This window comes from Molothrus aeneus, chromosome 27 (genome assembly GCF_037042795.1).
Source record: "Molothrus aeneus isolate 106 chromosome 27, BPBGC_Maene_1.0, whole genome shotgun sequence".
Classification (NCBI taxonomy): Eukaryota; Metazoa; Chordata; class Aves; order Passeriformes; family Icteridae; genus Molothrus; species Molothrus aeneus.
The window spans coordinates 1,876,096-1,894,246 of record NC_089672.1 but is presented as its reverse complement, the minus strand read 5'-3'; the positions used below and the strand labels follow the sequence as shown (position 1 = coordinate 1,894,246).

General features: G+C 61.4%; 2 protein-coding genes across 2 annotated transcripts in view; one reads left to right on the top strand and one right to left on the bottom strand.

The window, feature by feature from the left end:
- Positions 1–11,716, top strand: part of JSRP1 (junctional sarcoplasmic reticulum protein 1) — a 40,377-nt gene extending 28,661 nt beyond the window's left edge. The window contains exons 2-6 of the mRNA XM_066566299.1: positions 7,779–7,941; positions 9,709–9,861; positions 9,948–10,010; positions 10,131–10,270; positions 10,391–11,716. Coding sequence (XP_066422396.1) covers positions 7,845–7,941; positions 9,709–9,861; positions 9,948–10,010; positions 10,131–10,270; positions 10,391–11,065 — 1,128 coding nt within the window. The 5' untranslated portion in view covers positions 7,779–7,844 and the 3' untranslated portion in view covers positions 11,066–11,716. The remainder of the gene's footprint in view (positions 1–7,778; positions 7,942–9,708; positions 9,862–9,947; positions 10,011–10,130; positions 10,271–10,390) is intronic.
- Positions 11,373–16,456, bottom strand: AMH (anti-Mullerian hormone). Its single transcript, XM_066566297.1, has 5 exons — positions 15,910–16,456; positions 14,744–14,916; positions 14,025–14,145; positions 13,684–13,876; positions 11,373–13,562 (listed from the first exon to the last, which is right to left on the bottom strand). Exons 1-5 carry the CDS (start codon positions 16,454–16,456, stop codon positions 12,647–12,649), a joined length of 1,950 nt encoding a protein of 649 aa, XP_066422394.1. The 3' UTR covers positions 11,373–12,646.
- Between the last annotated feature and the right edge of the window lie 1,695 nt (positions 16,457–18,151).

The following is an 18,151-nucleotide window of genomic DNA, read 5'->3' as shown; positions in this document are numbered from 1 at the left end:
CTGGGCCCCTTCCCTTTAAACAAAGAGCCATCATTTCTATGGCTGGCATTCCCTCCAGGCTAAAAGGGTAAAAGGAAGAAGATCCTCCAAGATCTCAGAATCCCAGACTCATTTAGGTTGGAAAACACCTCTAAGACCATTGGGTCCAACCTGTGCCTGATCCCCACCTTGTCACCAGCCCAGAGCACTGAATGCCTCCTCCAGTTGTTCTTTGGTGACTCCACCACCTCCCTGGGCAGCCTCTCCCAATGCCTGACCACCCTTTCCATGAAGAAATTCCTCCTGATGTCCAGCCTGAACCTCTCCTGGAGCAGTTTGAGGCCATTTCCTCTTGTCCCATCGATGCTCTAAGGTGGGGTTCATTAAACCAAGGTGGTACCAGCCCAGAGAGCCCCCATCTTCCCTCACCAGTTCCATACCACCTCAAACCCAGGAGAGGAGACAGAAGATCCCCTTGGCTGTGTTTTCCAGCTTAACCAAATCCCTGAAGCCATGAGGAAGGGCCCAGGTCTGAGTTCTTGATCAGAACAGGCATCAAAACCTTTGCAGGCCCGTGATGTGCAGTCAGCCCTCCTGGGCACGGGGAGCCTGCCCAGGTATCAGCTGTGGGAATCAGCTCATGCACAGGATGCTCCATCTCCTGCTGGCTCCCTCCAGCCCTGCTGGATGTGGAGCCACAGGAACACCCAGCATCCAAACTGCTCCAGGCCTTTCCAGCATCCACACCTCTGCAAGGAGATGGCTCAGCTAGGCAGATCTGAAATCTCCATGCTGACAGATGGGATCTGACAGGAGCAGCACAGCTGGCAGGGAGAAGACATTCCTTCCCTTCCTGAAACCTCCCAAGGCCACCTCAATAACGGCAGTGCTCGGGAAGCTCTGTGGTTCCTGCAGGAATCATCTCCCAGGTGGATGTTTGGTTCCTCAGGGGAAGGAGGCAGCAGCTGTCAGCACAACCATTGCACAACAACCCCAGCTGGAGCTGATGGATCCAGCTGAAAGAGGAATTTTGGGTCAGTGGGATATTGCTGATTTGGGTCAGTGGGATATTGCTGTGCCCAGGTTGCCATGGGGACACCTGTGCCTTTGGGGTTTGGGTCGTGCAGGGAATCAAGGTGCTCTTTCTCCCATTTCCTGGAGAATTTTGGTGTTTCTGTGATCCTCTCCTCCACCAGCCCTGCTCTGAATGCATCCCCAACCACATCTGAGAGGAGGGTGGAGGGCTGGGAGACACCAGGCTCCTCCAACAAGCCCAGGCAGCACCTGGGTGAGCTCCACGTGCATCTCCAGCAGGGCTGTGGTGCCAGCAGAGGGGGATCTGCCCTGTGCACCCTCAGACCTGTGGTCCCCGAGGGACAATGCCAGCATGGGGGTGACACAGCTGGAGTTGGGCATTGCCTGCAAAGCTGTGCTGTGCCCAGGGCTCTTGGCTTGGCAGACAACATCCAAATTCCCATCTCTAAAATCAGGCCAAGAGCCCAGCCCTGCCCAGGTTAGAGGGTAAAGGCTCTAAAGGCTGGGAGGTGTTTTGGAGTCCTAAGCCTTGGCAACATGGTCAGGCAGGTTCTGATGGAGCCAGGGATGAAATCCAAGGGGAAAAAACCTGCAGCCAGCCTGGTGAGCAGTGGGAAAGCCACCTGAGCAGCCAGCTTGAGCATCTGCCACCCCTCATACCTGTGGCAGCAGGAGACCGAGTCAGGCAGGGCCTGGGGGCTCAGGGGAGAGAGGAAATTGTGAGAATTGAGAGAAGATCCATCCCCAGAACCAACCTGTGCCAAAAATACTCAGTGACTAATTTAATGCCTTTCTGATCGCCTTTTAACTGTGAGTTATTAAAAACGGGGAGAAGGGAGATGATGTCCTGGTGGGAGGAGAAGTGAGCGTTGCCATGGCAGTGAGGGGATGCTGCAGCACAGCCTGGACCACGATTCCTGAGGACAGAGGCCATGGGAAGCCAGGGAAGAGGGGCTGTGCCATCCAGCCCAGTCCAAAGTCACTCTTTGGCCTCTCCACTGCCCTCCCTGCTCCCCTGCCCGGCTCTCTCCTCCTGCTCTCCCAGCCGGATCGGGTTTCCCCCTCCCTGAGCTCACCCCGTCCCAGAGACGCTTTTATCAGGCTCAGGGCACGGAAGAAGCCGGGATTTGGGGGGGGGGGTTCAAGAGATTAGGAAAGAATTTGCCTCCGGGAGTCTCTTTCCTCCCTCTGCCCGGGATAAATTGTGCGATGGAGGTGGAGGCTTTGCAGCTCCACGGGGAACTGCTCCCAGCTACACGTGTGGAGGCAGAAACGCTGCCGGCCCCTCCCCGCTGCGGGAAGGGGGTGTTGAAAGGTCCTAGGAAGGGTGAGGAGAGCTCCCGATCCTCTGGCTCCATGTAAGGATGAAGTGGGAGGGTGTTCTGCCGGTGCCGGTTCAGCCCCTGGCATCTTTCCTGGAAGGAGCAGCTCAGCCACGGGAGGCAGGAGCAGGGAACAAACCTGGGGGCAGCATGGAAACGTGATTAGCTGGGAGGAAAAGGGATTTTAGTTGGCCTGTTGATGATTTTCTTCTTTCATCACCTCCCCATAAAGCAAATGCCACGCCAGTGAACAGCTCTGGCCCTGCTGGAATGGGAATACAAACGGGAAAAGTCTCCTGAGGGTGTGCCCGGCACTCTGGCTGCTCTGGGGGCTGTGCGCAGCCCCATCCTCCCTCCATCCCTCCACGGCACATTGTTCTCCCTCCGTGTGCTCAGTCCTGTCCCTGCCTGAGAGGCCAAATCCCTGCCACGGGGAGCAGAGGCTGCTCCTGAGCCCCCTAAAGCAGGACCAGGATCCAGCCTCACCTGGGCAAGGCAGTGCCTGGTTTATTCCTCCTGCAGATCGTGCTAAAGAAAAATGTCAATACTGCAGGTGGGAAATGCTACAATTTCAGGGACTTGGGGGTTTTTGGGCCTGAAGCCTCTCCACAGCAGCAATGTCCTCAAAGTGGGATGTGCCAGACTGGTCCCAGGCACTGCTGCACCACATCCCTGGCACGGGAGCTCCTGCCTGAGGCTGTTCCTGCCCGTGCTGAGCTCGGGGCTCGGGATAACCCCCAGAGGCAGGACCAGAGCCCCAGGGTCTTTTGCTGCTCCCCAGATGGGATTCTTCATCTCCTCCCTGTATCCTGGGGTGGGTGGGACGGGACATCCCCATTCCCACCTGCCCAGGAGGTGCCTGTGGCTGTGACAGAGCTCCTGGGGACAGGAACGGGGACATCAGAGGGTGGGAGGGCAATGGACCTCTGCAAACACTGCAAAATGGGATTTTCACTGGGGTTGTCTGAGCACTGCTGCCCCCAGGGGGATTTCTCGTCCTCTCCCCTCACCTGTGCCTGGCTCCACCTCTGCAGCCCCAGCACCCACATCCATCCATCCATCCATCCATCCATCCATCCATCCATCCATCCATCCATCCATCCATCCATCCATCCATCCATCCATCATCCATCCATCCATCATCCATCCATCATCCATCCTCCATCCATCCATCCATCCATCCATCCATCCATCCATCCATCCATCCCTCATCCCTCCATCCATCCATCCATCATCCATCCATCCATCCATCCATCCATCCATCCATCCATCCATCCCTCATCCATCCCCCATCCATCCATCCATCCATCCATCCATCCATCCATCCATCATCCATCCATCCATCATCCATCCATCCATCCATCCATCCATCCATCCATCCATCCATCCCCCATCCATCTCTCCATCCCTCATCCATCCATCCATCCATCCATCCATCATCCATCCATCCATCCATCCATCCATCCATCCATCCATCCCTCCCACAGCTGGCTCAGACACCTGGGGCCGGGGTCCTGTCCCCTTCCCCGTGCTCCCGGGAATGTCACAGAGGGACAAACCCCTCTCAGGTGCCCCGGGAGCCTCAGCCCGTGTCCGGGGCAGCCGCTGTGCTCCTGGCCGGGGCTGAGCTGCCTTTTGTGGCTCTCAGCCCCGGTGATTGGGCGCTATTTTGCTCCGGCTCCCCCCGGCAGCTGTTGCTGTTCTTTACCCGGGAGAGCCGGGGCCGCCCGGGGGCTGCAGCCGAGGAGGAGGCGGCGCCGACCCCAGGTACGGATTTCTGGGGCTTTTTAAACCCTGCTGAGGGGGGGTTTAAACCCTGCAGCCCCCAGGCAGCCCTGGCTGCAGCCCGGCCCTGTGTGGGAATGAACCCCACGGGGCTCATCCCCGGCCGGGGGTGACAGGGACACGGGGCAGGCGAGGGGATATTTTTGGAAGTTTCTTTGCCGTGAGTCAGCGGTGAAGGCGACCTCGGGAGCCCGTGCAGGAGAAATCCCAGCGGCAGCAGAGCCGAGCTGATTATTTGTTAAGTGCCTGCGATTTTCAGCCTTTACGGGCGGATCTGGAGTGCGGGGCGAGAGATGGGCGGGGGAGAGGGAGGGATGGATGGATGGATGGATGGATGGATGGATGGATGGATGGATGGATGGATGGATGGATGGATGGATGGACGGGAGCGCTCCTGGGCAGGGGCACTGTGAGCAGGGACTTGGGGGCTGCAGGTGACCAGCCCTGCCATGGGCAAAGTGTCCCTGGCACTGATGGCCTCACATGGCACTGATGGGCACCCCTGGCACTGTGGCCATCCCTGCCCTGCTTGGCCTGGCAGTGGCTGTCCCTGGGTCACCAGCCCAGGGTGGCTGTTCCTGCAGGTGACACGGCCCATCCTGCCGGGGGACAAGGATCCTGTGTGGGCTGTGGAGCCCCAGAGTGCATCCACCCCTTGCCAGCCCCATCTCCTGCCAGAGGGGACAGAGCTGGACATGGATCTGGTCAGCTCTGGGGCTGAGTTAATGCCTTTGGGGCACATGGCAGGGAAGGACACCTGCCTGCCCTGGGTCTGGAGGCTGTTTGGCCTCCTCCTTCAGGGTGAAACACAAGGGGTAGAGACAGAGAGCCTGGCACTCTGTGACAGGGCCCTGGGCTCAGCTGAGGACTGGGGAGCCCAGCAGGGGCGTGCTGTGGGCACAGAGTTTGACCCCTCTCAGTTTGGTGAGGGTCTCACCAGGTGACATTGTCCCTGTGTGGTGTTGGAGAAGGACTTGGGATGCCCTGAGACCACCTAAGGGCTGTCCAGGTGGGCAGGGAGAGCTCAGAGATGGCCAGGAAAGGACAGAAGAGGTTCCTTGGCCGCTGGTGAGGTGTGTGAGACTCTGCAGGACACAGCTCAGCCTGGCAGAGATGGTTCTTCGTGGTGGTGTCACTTCAGGTGTCACTTCACAGGGTGACCTCGGGCACTGAGGGACACCCGTGTGCCACCAGCCCCATGGGAGCATGGATCATGGCCAGGGAGAAAGGAACAGAGGCTCTGGCCCTCCTCCACCTTCCTGGTGCTCATCTGTGCCCCAAACCCAGGTGAATGATTGAGAAGCTCAAAAACAGGGCAAGCACATGGGGGAAAACACTTTGAGGAAAAGTTCTCCACCTTTGTGCTTCCCCTGGGTCTGGACCCCCCAAGCACCACCAGAGTCCTGGGGCAGCTCCATCCCTTCCCAGCAGAGAAAGGTCCAGACTTACATCACTGAAACAAACCAAAGACTCTTTTTATTTCCTCTTGAAAGCAAAGATCTTGCAAATCATGGCCAAAAGGTTTCCTCATATTTATCTGTTCTGCTTCCAGCACTGAGTGGTAGGTTCCATCCTGGGTACTGATCTCTTTTTCTCAGTGTTCCACAGGGGGAAAATCAACTCAATCTGGCTCAAAGGGGGCAAAAATTCTTCCTTCTGGGGAGGATGTGGCACCTGAGGCACTGGACTCAGAGGTGCCAAGAGGGCTGGGGCCAGTGGTGCTGGGACCTTGTGGTGCCTTCCCACCCCTGCAGCTCTCCCAGGGCAGAGAAACCCCCAGGACCCCTCCCCAGCCCTTCCTGGTGTTCCTGGGGACCCTCAGTTTGCTCTGCCATTTCCCAGCTGGGAAAAGCCCTGAGAGCCCTCCCTGAGCTCCCCTGAGTTCCTTTTGGAGCTCTGGTTGCTCCATGGGAGCTGGGCCTTCTCCTGCTGCCAGGCTCTGGCCCTCCAGTGTTTTTGGGGTGTCTGAGCACTGTTGGTCCCCCCGTGTGCCTTGGCAGGGAGGTCACTGTCCCTTTGGCTGCCACTCCCCTGGGATATCCAGGCTGGGAACCTTTTGGGGCTCAGAGTCCCAGAGCTCCCCTTGCACCCCCTCAATTCCTGGGGGTTTTTTTTGCCTGACCTGGGACCCCTCTGTCCATCCATGGGTGACACCAATGGGGGAATCACAGCCAGATGTCCCCTCTGTGCAGGCTGGGGGTGTCCCCAAGGGGCTCACACCCCCCAGCCCCTGGTGATTCCCACCTGCCCAGGTTTGTCACCTGAGGAGCTGAGCTGTGCCTGTCTGTGACAGATGGCAGCGCCCCGGTGAGCAGCGACAGCCACGGGAGAGCAGCAGAGCCCATGTGAGTGCCCGGGGCAGGGAGGGGGCCTGGGGGGATCCCTGTGCCAGGGATGGATCCCAGTGCCAGAGCAGGGGGTGCCTGGGTGATCCCTGTGCCAGGGATGGATCCCAGTGCCAGGGCAGGGGGTGCCAGGGATGGATCCCTGTGCCAGGGATGGAGGGGCCTGGGGGGATCACTGTGCCAGGGAGGGCAGGGGGTGCCACGGATGGGTCCCTATGCCAGTACAGGGTGGGGGGGCCTAGAAGGATCCCTGTGCCAGGGGAGGGTGGGGAGTGTCTGGGATGGATCCCTGTGCCAGGGCAAAGGGTGCCTGTATGGATCCCTGAGCCAGGGATGGAGGGGCCTTGGGGAATCCCTGTTCAGAGCAGGGGGTGCCAGGGATGGATCCCTGTGCCAGGGGACAGCAGGGGGTTCTGGGGATGGATCCATGAGCTGGGTCAGGGTCAGGGGCCGGGCTGGGGCTGTCCTGCAGTGCCATTCCGCCCGGCAGGGTTGCAGCACGTCCCTGCAGGTCCCCCAGCTGTCGCTGTCACTGATCCGTGCCGGTGGGCAGCTCTCCCTGGTGGCACCGACCAACGCCCAGCCCGGCCAGCGGAGCCCGGGGCACAGCGCGGCTCCCTGGGCTCCCCACACACCAAACCTGCCCCGGGGGCTGCTGCTGCCCCAACCCAGCCCCAGGGGGATCCCAGTCACAGCCAGTGGGTCCCACCAGCCCACCCATGTGTTAGCCAGGGCTGACTCATGGCTAAATCCAGCTGGAATAACATAAAATCCACCCCAGCTTTAAGGATGTTGAGGTGAACACGCCCCAGGTGCTGCAGGAGCCGGGTTGGTGCCTCTTGCTGGGGCAGCACCAGGACCCCCACAGCAGCGTGTCCCTGTCCCTGTCCCCTGCTCCTGTTCTTATCCCTGTCCCTGCCCCTGTCCCTATTCCTGCCCCTGTCTCTGTCCCTGTCCTTGCCCCTGTCCCTGTCCACTGTTCCCTGTCCCCCTGTCCCTGTCCCTGCCTCTGTTCCCTGTCCCCGTCCCTGCCTCTGTTCCCTGTCCCTATCCCGGTCCCTGTCCCCCTGTTCCAGTCCCATCCCTGCCACTGTCCCTGTCCCCTGCTCCTGTTCCCTGTCCCTGTCCCTGTCCCTGTCCCCCTGTCCCTGTCCCATCCCTGTCCCTGTCCCCTGCTCCTGTTCTTATCCCTGTCCCTTTCCCTGTCCCTGTCCCCCTGTCCCATCCCTGCCCCTGTTCCCTGTCCCTTTCCCTGTCCCTGTCCCTGTCCTTATCCCTGTCCCCCCAGCCACGCTCCATGCCCTCCCTGCAGGGAATAGAGGAGCAGAGCCTCTCTGAGCAGGACCGGGGCCATCCCGAGGCAGAGGTAGAGCCGGACATGCCAGAGCCAGCCCCGCTCGGCGGGGACAGGAAAGCGGCGGAGAAGAAGCGAGCGGAGAAGGTGGGAGCCAAGGGCAGCGCTGCCGGGCCACCAGGTGGGTGTGTGGGTGTCTTGGTTTGGAGAGACAGGAGTCTGCTAAGGAAGGCAGGAGCCTCCCCTGAAATGGAGAATGTGAACCCTCCCCACCCCTCCCAATTGCTATAAATTTTAAATTAAGGGACTCTCGGGCAAAAATATGGGAGCAGGAAATAACAGTTCTTTAATAGGGAAAGGGAAAAAAAATAAAAGGATAAAATAAACAATGCAGTAAACTAAAACAACACTGCCAGAGTCAGAACCCAGCCTGACACCCTGTGGGTCAGGCTGTTGGCAGCAGGGCCATTGGAATTGTGGCTCAGCCCTCCTGCAGTGTCAGGTGTGGTTCTGCTGGAGCAAGGGGGTCCTGTAGAGAAGGGTGGAATCTTCCTCTGAAGATCCAGTGGAAGGAGAGGCAGCTGCTGCTCCTCTGGGGAATCCTGTGGAGAAGCCGTGCTGGTGTCTCAAAACCTCTGGATTATATCCAGGCAGGAATGCTTGGCTCCTCCCTCTGGGCTCACATCTCCCAATGGGATGCTGTAGTTCTTATCAGCCATGCAGGGACATTCCATGGCTGTTATCAGCAAAAGTCCCCTCCCAAGGAGGTGTGAATGTGGTCACTCAAAGAGAGAGATAAGGCAAACCGCCCACTTGACAAAGGTAATCTGCCATACAGATGGTAATGGAAAACATTTTGCTTTGCAATCTTCAACAGTGGGAAAGGCCTTCCCTGCCCCAGAACGGCCACCCTGGCCCAGGTGGCCACAGAGGCACAGTCCCCTGTCCCCAGCCAGCCCGGGAGGCTCTGTCTGGCCATGGAAAGGGGAAATCAGTGCCACAGGGATGGAGATGGGGCTCCTCAGCACCTGCCACATCCTCCTCCACCTCCTCCTCTCCATCCTGCCCAGATTTGCTGCTGGAGGAGGAGCACGGGCAGAGCTTTTCCCAGCTTGATCACCAGGATAGTCTAATGCCACCAAACCCCTCGGTCTCAGCCCCCGGGACACTCTTGTCCCCACTCCTGCACTGCAAACATGTGGCAGGAGCAGCTCCTGCCCCTGTCCCTGCCCCTGTTCCCAGTACCTGTCCCTGTCCCTGTCTCTGTCCCTGCCCTGTTCCTGTCCCTGTCTCCGCCCCTGTCCCTGCCCCTGTCCCTGTCCCCTGCCCCTGTCCCTGTCTCTGTCCCTGTCCCTGCCCCTGCCCCTGTCCCTGCCCCTGTCCCTGCCCCTGTTCCCAGTACCTGTCCCTGTCCCTGTCTCTGTCCCTTTCCCTGTCCCTGCCCTTGTCTCTGTCCCTGTCCCCTGCCCCTGTCCCTGTCCCTGTCCCTGTCCCTGTCCCCTGCCCCTGCCCCTGTCCCTGTCCCTGTCTCTGTCCCTGTCCCTGTCCCTGTCCCCGTCCCTGTCCCCTGCCCCTGTCCCTGTCTCTGTCCCTGTCCCTGCCCCTGTTCCCAGTACCTGTCCCTGTCCCTGTCTCTGTCCCTTTCCCTGTCCCTGCCCTTGTCTCTGTCCCTGTCCCCTGCCCCTGTCCCTGTCCCTGTCCCTGTCCCTGTCCCCTGCCCCTGCCCCTGTCCCTGTCCCTGTCTCTGTCCCTGTCCCTGTCCCTGTCCCCGTCCCTGTCCCCTGCCCCTGTCCCTGTCTCTGTCCCTGTCCCCTGCCCCTGTCCCTGTCCCTGCCCTGTCCCTGCCCTGAGCCGGCTGTGCAGGAGGACGTTAAGAGCTCTTCCCACCCCCCGCTCCGAGCCCTTTTCCTCCTCCCAGTTCCCCCAGTAACATTTTTCCTTGTCCCAGTCCCCAGGAGCCTCCCCGTGCAGAGCAAGGCGGAGCCGCCCAGCCTGGACCCCGCGGAGGAGCCGCTGCTCTGGGAAGGGCTCACCCTCAACAAGTGCATCCTGGTGGCCTCGGTGGTGGCCCTGCTCAGCGTCACCTTCCAGGTGCTCCAAGGTGAGTGGGGAGCCGGGCGGAGCGGGAAGGGGTGGCCAGGCCGTGCTGTCACCTCCTGTCCCCTGCTGTCCCCTGCTGTCTTGCAGCGCCATGCTCCAAGGAGGGACTCGCCCGCGGCCGCCAGGAGCCTCCGCCCCCTCCCGTTCCCGGTGGGTCCGACCCTCCTCGATCCCCCGGGTCCGGCCTGGGACAGGGCCCTGCGAGCCCCTGGCTGGGATGTCCCACCCGAGCAGCCTCAGCTGACCGTGCCTGTCCCTGTCCCCTCCCAGAGGTTGTGAGCCCCAAGGTGGAGATCCCAGAGGCGGTGACTGCCCAGCCTGCGCCGCCTCCGGAGAGCAGCGCGGTGGAGGAGGATGATGATGATGAAGATGGTGACGATGACGATGACAGCGAAGCTGACAGCAACCTGGTACGGGCCAGGGTGGCACCTGCCGGGGCAGGGAGCAGCTTGTCCCCAGGGGGAGGGATGGAGGGGGGGTCCCAATCCCTGGGCTGCATCAGCAGTTCCTGGTCCCCTCTGTCCCCACAGGGAGAACCCTGGATCTTCAAGAAGTGGTTTGGCCGTGCAACACCAGAGGATGAGGACAAGGATGGGGACAAGGATGAAGACAAGGATGAGGACATGGATGAGGACAAGGATGAGGATGAGGGCAAAGATGAAGAACTTGCAGATGTCCCCGAGGTGCCAACGGCTGTGACAGAGGGGAAGAAGAGCCAGGAGAAGCAGGAGAAAAAGGTGGAGGAGGAAGGAGAAAAGGAGGAGAAGGAGGAAGACAAAGAGGAGAATGAGGAGGAGGAGGAGGAGGATGAGGAGGAGGAGGAGGAGAAGGAGGAGAAGAAGAAGGAGGAGAAGAAGGAGAAAGCCCGGGAAGGCCGCGCTGTCCATGCGGAGCGGAGCGGCCGGAGGGAGGCACGAGCCAAGGACAGGACAGCGGGGGACAGAGCTGGCCGAGCCCCCCGGGCCCCCCGGGAACCGGAGCAGCAGCCCCAGAAGAAACGGGACCGGGAGAGGAAGGAGAGGAAGGAGAGGAAGGAGAAACGGCGGGAGCGGGATGAGTCCAGGAGGGAGGGGTGGAGGGACCGTCCCGGCAGGGCTGACGGCGGCCGGGAGAGCCCGAGGCGGGACTGGAAGCAGCAGAAGGGCAGGAAGCCCTGGGAGCCGGGCAGGGACGGCAGGGCCAGGGAGGGCAAGAGACGCGACTGAGGCCGGGGTGGGCGCGGGGCTGGATCCAGGGAGATCCAACCCCACCCCTGCCTGCCCTCCAGAGACACCCCGGGCACGGGCAGCACCAGGACCCCCGAGCAGCAGCAGAGCAGCCCAGGAGCCTGGCATGAGCCTCCCCGGGGACTTTGGGTCCCCCTGCATCAAAGGTGACCTGAAAGGACTCATGGAAGGAGCTTCTTTGGGCCTCCTGCCTTCTCCATCCCCACCCAAAACCCCTCTGCAGTTCCCCTCCACTCGTGGTTCCAGGGATCCCAGTGAACAGAGTTGTGTCCAGACTGTGCAGCTCTTGGGTTAATGGTTTTATTGAAAGCAAATCAAGAGAGAAGAACATTCTGGGTTACGGAACCAGGCTGCAGCCGTCCTCAGAGGGACATCAGGGACAGACCCTCGACCTCAGCCAGCCCAGTGCCATCACTGGGGGTGGCCCAGAAGGTGCTGGTGACAGAGCAGGGCTGGAGCCCTCACCCAGGGATCCCTGCAGGCCTCGCCTTCTCCGAGTCGCTTTTAAGAAGGAAACACAAGAGCAATATCACACAGCCAGAGATGTTCACAGCCCCCACCCATGGCAGGTTTCAGTATTTGCTAAATCAACAGTGGTTAAAATAAACTATTTTCATTTTTAATAAGGTATTCAACTGGATGTTTTTAAAAAACAGGGTAAAAAAACCAAAGGAAAGTGAGAAAAGCCCTTGTCCCTGGTTATGTGTTTTGTCCCTGGTTATGTGTGTGTGTGTTTTCAGGGTTCATCCTGCCGGGCTGTGAGGTGAGACTGGTGGGTACCAACCTCCAGCCGTGCCTCCCCACTGCAAAACCCGAGGAGGTGCAGCCAGGACAAGCCCAGGAGCTGCTCCCAAGGCTTTGGCTCAGCTGGAAGATGATCTGGGGCAGGCAGCCCGTGCTGACGCCGGCGGGGACACGGAGCAGGTGCTCTGGCAGCCGTTTGCTCCCGCTCCCATTAATGGTGTGAGCAGCCCGGGAGCTGTAACGGGATCGCTCCCTCCCTCCTCCCCTCGCCCCGGCGGCGGGGTCAGAGCGGGGTGAGCAGATGTGACCTGGCCGAGAGCCCCCGGGCACGGCCAGGCTCACACAGAGCCGTGTCCCCAGGGCAGGGCTGGTCTCTGTCAGGGGATTTGGCCTCTTGCTCTGCCGTCATAGGTGGAGCCCTGTGGCCAGGTGGGTCCCGTGAACTGGGGAATGGTCAGAGGATGCTGCAAGGCTTGGAGGAAGCAGCAGCTGCCCTTCCAAACCACTACAGGAGCAGAGAGTGAGGGATAAATAAGAATGGTCCTCCCTGGATCTGCCAAGCCTTGTCCTCCCCCACGTACCCAGCAGAGGCACCTCGGGCACCCTCAGCAGCGGGAGGGGACATCCCCAGTGGGACACGGAGCAGCCCCAGGGACAGGCATGGATGAACCCAGAACCAGAGCGACGCTAACGAGCCAAACCACGGGGAAAGGACACACGGGAGCTCCCGTCTCGGGAGAAGCACCAGACCCCGAGCCAGGAGGGCGAACCGGGAGAGGGGCCGGGGTGGGACGGGCGGGGAGGCCGGCGGGAGCCTCACCGGCAGCCGCACTCTTCTGCCACCATGTTGGGGAACTTGCGGATCTCCAGCCCGTCCGAGGAGAGGCTGATGATGAGCTGGTCCGAGTAGCGCACGGGCACGCAGCACGGAGCCCTGCGCAGCGGCGAGCCCTGGTCCTGCATGCCCAGCAGCAGCACCGTGTGCGAGAAGTAGCTGGGGATGCGTGCGGACAGCGGCAGCCGGCAGGGCCCCTCGCAGTTGTTGGCCGCGTACATGGTGGGCATGATGACGAAGTGGCGGTCGCGCAGGTCGATGGTGAGCTCCTGCAGCCGGCAGTGCCCCTGCTGCCGGGCGCTGCGGTTCTGCCGCTGCACCTTCCTGCGCTCCTGCCAGCGCGCCCGCACCGACTGCAGCGCCTTCAGCAGCAGCAGCGTGCGCAGCTTCCGAGAGCCCGGGCCCCGCTCGGCCGCCTCGGCCTGCCCGGGCTCGGCGGGGTAGTAGCAGAAGGACAGGAGGTGCTGGAAAAGCGCCGCGTTGGCTTGGAAAGCCGGGATGTCCCTGAGCTCCTGGATGACCAGCTGCAGTTTGCCCATCAGCAGCTGCAGCACGGTGCCCTCCGGCTGCCAGTCCCCCAGGTGCTGCTCCAGCACGGCCCCGCTGTCCTGGGGCAGCAGCAGCACCGAGGGCTCCTCCGACTGCACCAGCCGCTCCAGCGCCGCCTCCTCCGACAGGTTGAGCAGCTGGTGAGGGAGGGTCTCCATCATCTCGAAGTCCAGCCAGTGGTGGGCGCTGGGCTGGAGGGGCGGCTCGCTGGAGGAGCTCAGGAGCTGCCGGATGAAGCGGGTCAGGGTTGCCAGGAACTGGGCGCTGCCCCCGGGCGCTGGGTTGGAGGTGTTGGCTTGGCCCGGGGCAGTGGGAGTCGGCAGCTCCTCGGTACCGGCCTGGGGCGGGCTGCAAGGAGAGCACAGGGAGAGTCACGGGGGCCCTGTGTAGCCCGGGGGTCCCACCAGGCTGTGCCCTGGTCCCACAGCTGGGGCTGGCCCTGTCCCACTTCAATCTCCCAGCCACGGACCTGAGCTGTGGGTACGGAGCCGTGTCCACCACGCCCTCAGCAGAGAGGTAGGAGGATGGGGCTAAAGCCTCCTCTTCCTCCTCCTGCTGCCGTGACTTGGCCAGCAGCAGCAGCACCGGGGTCATCCGGGTGAAACATTTGTCATCGGAGCCGAACAGGAGCTGCTGCACCTCCGTGCGGGGCAGGGGGGCACCTGCAGCGGCCACGAGAGGGGAGGACGTCGGTCTGGGGTCTCCTGCATGTCCCCACCACCTCTCACCGGCCTGAGAGGACCCCAAAGGCCCAAGCGAGGACACGAGGGAGGGGATGCTGCTGTCCCCAGGGTGTCCCCCCGTCCCTACCTCCCGTGCCGCCGTGGATGGCCAGGGAAGCCGAGAAGCGGAGCCGCTCCGCGCTGCGGGTGACCGAGGCTGCGGCGGCTGCCAGGGCCAGGTACTGCGTGTCCCTGGAGAGGCAGAGCCTCTGCACCGAGGCAGAAACCACAGAAACCCCGAGGGCGTGAGTGCGACATCACGGGGGACACACGCACCTGAGCCGCCGCTGCGGTCCCTGCGCGCTCCGGGTCACCCAGCCCAGGGAGCAGCCACAGGGAGGGTGGGGAGCGCTGGGAGCTTCGCCCCCAGCCCCAGAGCTGCTCCGGGGGCCGCGGGGTGCAGGGAACCCCGAGAACACCCCAGGGACAGCGTTCAGGACCCCAGACCGGGCTGGGGACGGGGACAGCCCCGCTGGCCCTGCGGCAGCCGCGGGCAGGGCGAGAGCTCCATCTTCAGGCACGGCGGGAGCGGGAGATGGGGCGGAGCTGATGGGAGGGGACCGCAAAGGGACTGGGAAGGGTTGGCCAAGGGCTGGAGGGGTGACAAAGGGGCTGGGAGGGAATGGTGAATGGATTGGGAGGGGATGGTGAATGGACTGGGAGGGGATGGTGAATGGACTGGAAGGATGAATGAATGGGGAGGGGATAGCAAAGGGAGCTGGAGGGGCTGTGGAGTGGACTGGGAGGGATGACAGCGGCCCTGGGACACCCCGTCCCTCCCCTGCTCCCAGCAAGGCCCGGACCCACCTGGTCCCGCGGCAGCCCCGGGCCCGTAGCCAGCAGCTCCTGCGGGTGCCCGGAGCCCTCCCGGCGGCCCAGGTAGAAAAGCATCACGGCCGCCTGCAGCTCTCCCACTGCCCGTCCCACCTCCGCCTGGAAAACCAGCTGGAACCGCAGCTTCACCTGCGCCTCCCACTGCACTGCAACGGGGGAGACACGGCCGTGAATCCCCTCCGGAGGCTGGGGAAGGGGCTTCGGGCCCAGCACCGTCCCCGTGAAGGGACCAGAGCACCGGGACAGGAGCCGAGGGGGAGAAGGGACGCAGCAAATCCCGTCCCTGGCTCCAGGGAGATGGAGAGCGGGGCACACCCCGCACCCGGCGGGCAGGGAGCTGCCTCCCCCAGAGCCCATGGAAATCGCTTTCCAGTGCCTCGGGAACGCTGTGGCCGCTGCCCGGGGGAGAGGCACCTCCCCGCTGCCCGGCACTGCTGAGCGCAGCTGAAAATCCAAAGCCCAGGAGAGGCGGAAAATTTCAGGATGAAGGAAACAATCACTGCCCTCGGGTTAAGGATTAAATTGGAGGCTGTAACTCCCTCTCCAGGACCGGGATCACCCCCGGGATGGGACAGGCGAATGTGTGTTGAGAATTTCCCATAAGGCTGAAGCTACAGGAGCTCCACAGCCCCAAGAGTGGAGATCAGCAGGTGCTGGGCTCCCGGCACAGCAGGAGCAGCTGCGTCTGAGCCCCTCCTTTCTCCCCAGACCTGGGAGGGGACCCAAACACAGAAAGTGAGAAACACTCATGGGAGCAGAGCAGAAGCCACCAAGAATCACAGAATGTCCTGAGCTGGAAGGGAATCACCAAGAATCACCAGTCCCACCCCTGGCCCTGCACAGACACCCCAACAATCCCACCCTGTGCATCCCTGAGAGCGTGTCCCAAACGCTGCTGGAATGTGGCACTGGGTGCTGAACAGATGGCAGAGCCACGCTGCCATCCTCACCTCCTTCAAAACATGCCCAGAAACATTTCACTCCATCACTTTGCTGTTTTTAAAGGGAACCCAACCCCCAGATTTAATTCTGTGTTTAAATCCCTGACTCTGGGCCAGCAAACAGCACCACCAACACCCCGAGCCTGCATCCCTCCCCTCCCTGCTCCACCTCAGAGCCTGCAGGGCTCTCCCACCAACCTTCCTCCAGGTGCAGGACCAGGAATCTCTCCAGCCCGGGCTCCAGGACGTGCTCATGGATCCTCTGCAGGGGATGGGGAGCAGCCCCGGCCTCCCCGGGCCGGCACAGCCCGAAGGTGCCGGGGAAGGTCCCGTCCCAGCTCCGGCGCCGCCTCAGCAGTTTGATGAAGCTGCTCTCGTAGTGGCTGAGCACTCCCACCACCTCCAGCTGCCTCGGGCTGGCCCCGTCCTGCTCCATCCTCACCCTGCACACGGGCCCCTCCAGGCCGCCGAGGGGCCAGGACTGCGGGCGAGAGCGGGGCCAGCCCGGGCCCTCCTCCTCCTCCTCCTCCTCCTCAGCCACTCCCTGCGGGCATCTGGCTCCCTTTAGCTCAGGCTTGGAGAAGAGGCGAGTGGCCCTCCTGGACCTGGGTGTCTCCTGTGAACTTCCATTTCCCACCTTTCTCCCTTCTGCTTCCAGCAGGGAATCCCTTCCCTCTTTCCTGGGCAGAGCTGCAGAGGGGAGCAGCAGCACCAGGCACAGCAGGAGCCCCCTGAGAGCGCTCATGGTGCCACCTCAGCTCTTCCCTGGAGCAGCTCAGGATCCCAAATCCTCGGCAGGAAGAGGGAGGACAGCTCTGCCTTTTAACCACGGGTGGCCTTGAGTGGCCGAGGCACAACCACCTCCCCTGAGCCGCCCCGGGGCTGTGGCGCTGCAGAGCAGCGAGGGAGGTGGCAAAGAAACTTTGTTTTGTTCTATTTTTGGGTCTGCAGCTCGTTTTGGAAACGTGCAAAGATCGAAGCTGTTGCACTGGCTCGTAGGGATGCACGGCCTTGACTTGGGATGTTTTCTAAAGGAGGATGAGTGTCTGGAATGGGATCCTCATGGGGACTGGCACGTACGACCCCATCAGCACTGAAACACCGGGAGGGGAGAGAGAGCCAGAGCAGGAGGAGGGGGACAGGGGTGGATAATGGGCTGAAATAAAAACTAAATGTATGGAAAGCATTTCTTCTTCTGGCTGGAAAACCTTCACCCTGCAGCTCAACAGGCTGCTCTGAAATAGGGATTCATCCTGGGAATGAGAATCATGAGGGGCAGCAGCAGCCTGAGGACTTTGAGCACTCTGTACCTCCCTTAGAAAGTCCAACACACCATTCAGATTTCTTAATATAATTGTAAAGACCTTTCCCTCCATGAGATGCCCAGACCCACTGGAACAGCTGGAATTGCCACTGCCAGGTGGTCTAAACCATCCTGGAAACCCATCCCAAAAGAGTTCCTGATTTTGGGGAAATGCCCCAACAAAAAACTTCCAGACCCTTCCCTGGGTTTCCAAGTATTTGCAGTCTGGAGCTCAGGATCATCAGAAAAGGATGGAGCACCCAAACTGGAGCAGGACATGGACCCAACGAGGCCTGGAAGAGTCTGAGGTCACTTCTACAGGGGCTGGCAAAGGCCAGGGAGCTGCTCCAGGGCTGGAGCCAGCCTGGCAGAGCTGGGGGAGCTCACCTGGACAAGAGGAGGCTCCAGGGACACCTCCGAGCCCCTGGCAGGGCCTGAAGGGGCTCCAGGAGAGCTGCAGAGGGACTGGGGACAAGGCCTGCAGGGACAGGAGCCAGGCAATGGCTCCCAGTGCCAGAGGGCAGGGCTGGATGGGATCTTGGCAATCAGGAATTGTTCCCTGGCAGGATGGGCAGGCCCTGGCACAGGGTGCCCAGAGCAGCTGGGGCTGCCCCTGCATCCCTGGCAGTGCCCAAGGCCAGGCTGGACAGGGCTGGGAGCAGCCTGGGACAGTGGGAGGTGTCCCTGCCATGGCAGGGGTGGCACTGGGTGGGATTTAATGTCCCTCCCCATCAAACCAGTCTGGGATTTTTAACTGCCTGGGACCATCTCAGCCTGGCAAAGAGGAAGGCTTTGGTTCCCCCACCAAGGGGGTGCAGCTGCAGGGCTCCTATGGCCTCTCAAACAACCAGAACTGGTCAGGAACCCCAGCCCTGGCCATGCCCTCACTCACTGACCCCCCAGTTCAGGGTCAGGAACCTGGGAAAGGGCAGAGAAATGGCAGAACTGCTGCTGGTGCTGCTTTTTTAAGTGATGGCTGGAAGGAAACACTCAGGATAAATAAACCCACAGAGAATTAAAAACTTGCCTGAACAGAGCTATCAGTGGGAGGAGGGCACACAATAAAATCATGTGACAGCAGGTGCTGCAGCATGGTACTGACACTTAATGAATTATAACAATAAACTAAGATTTAAT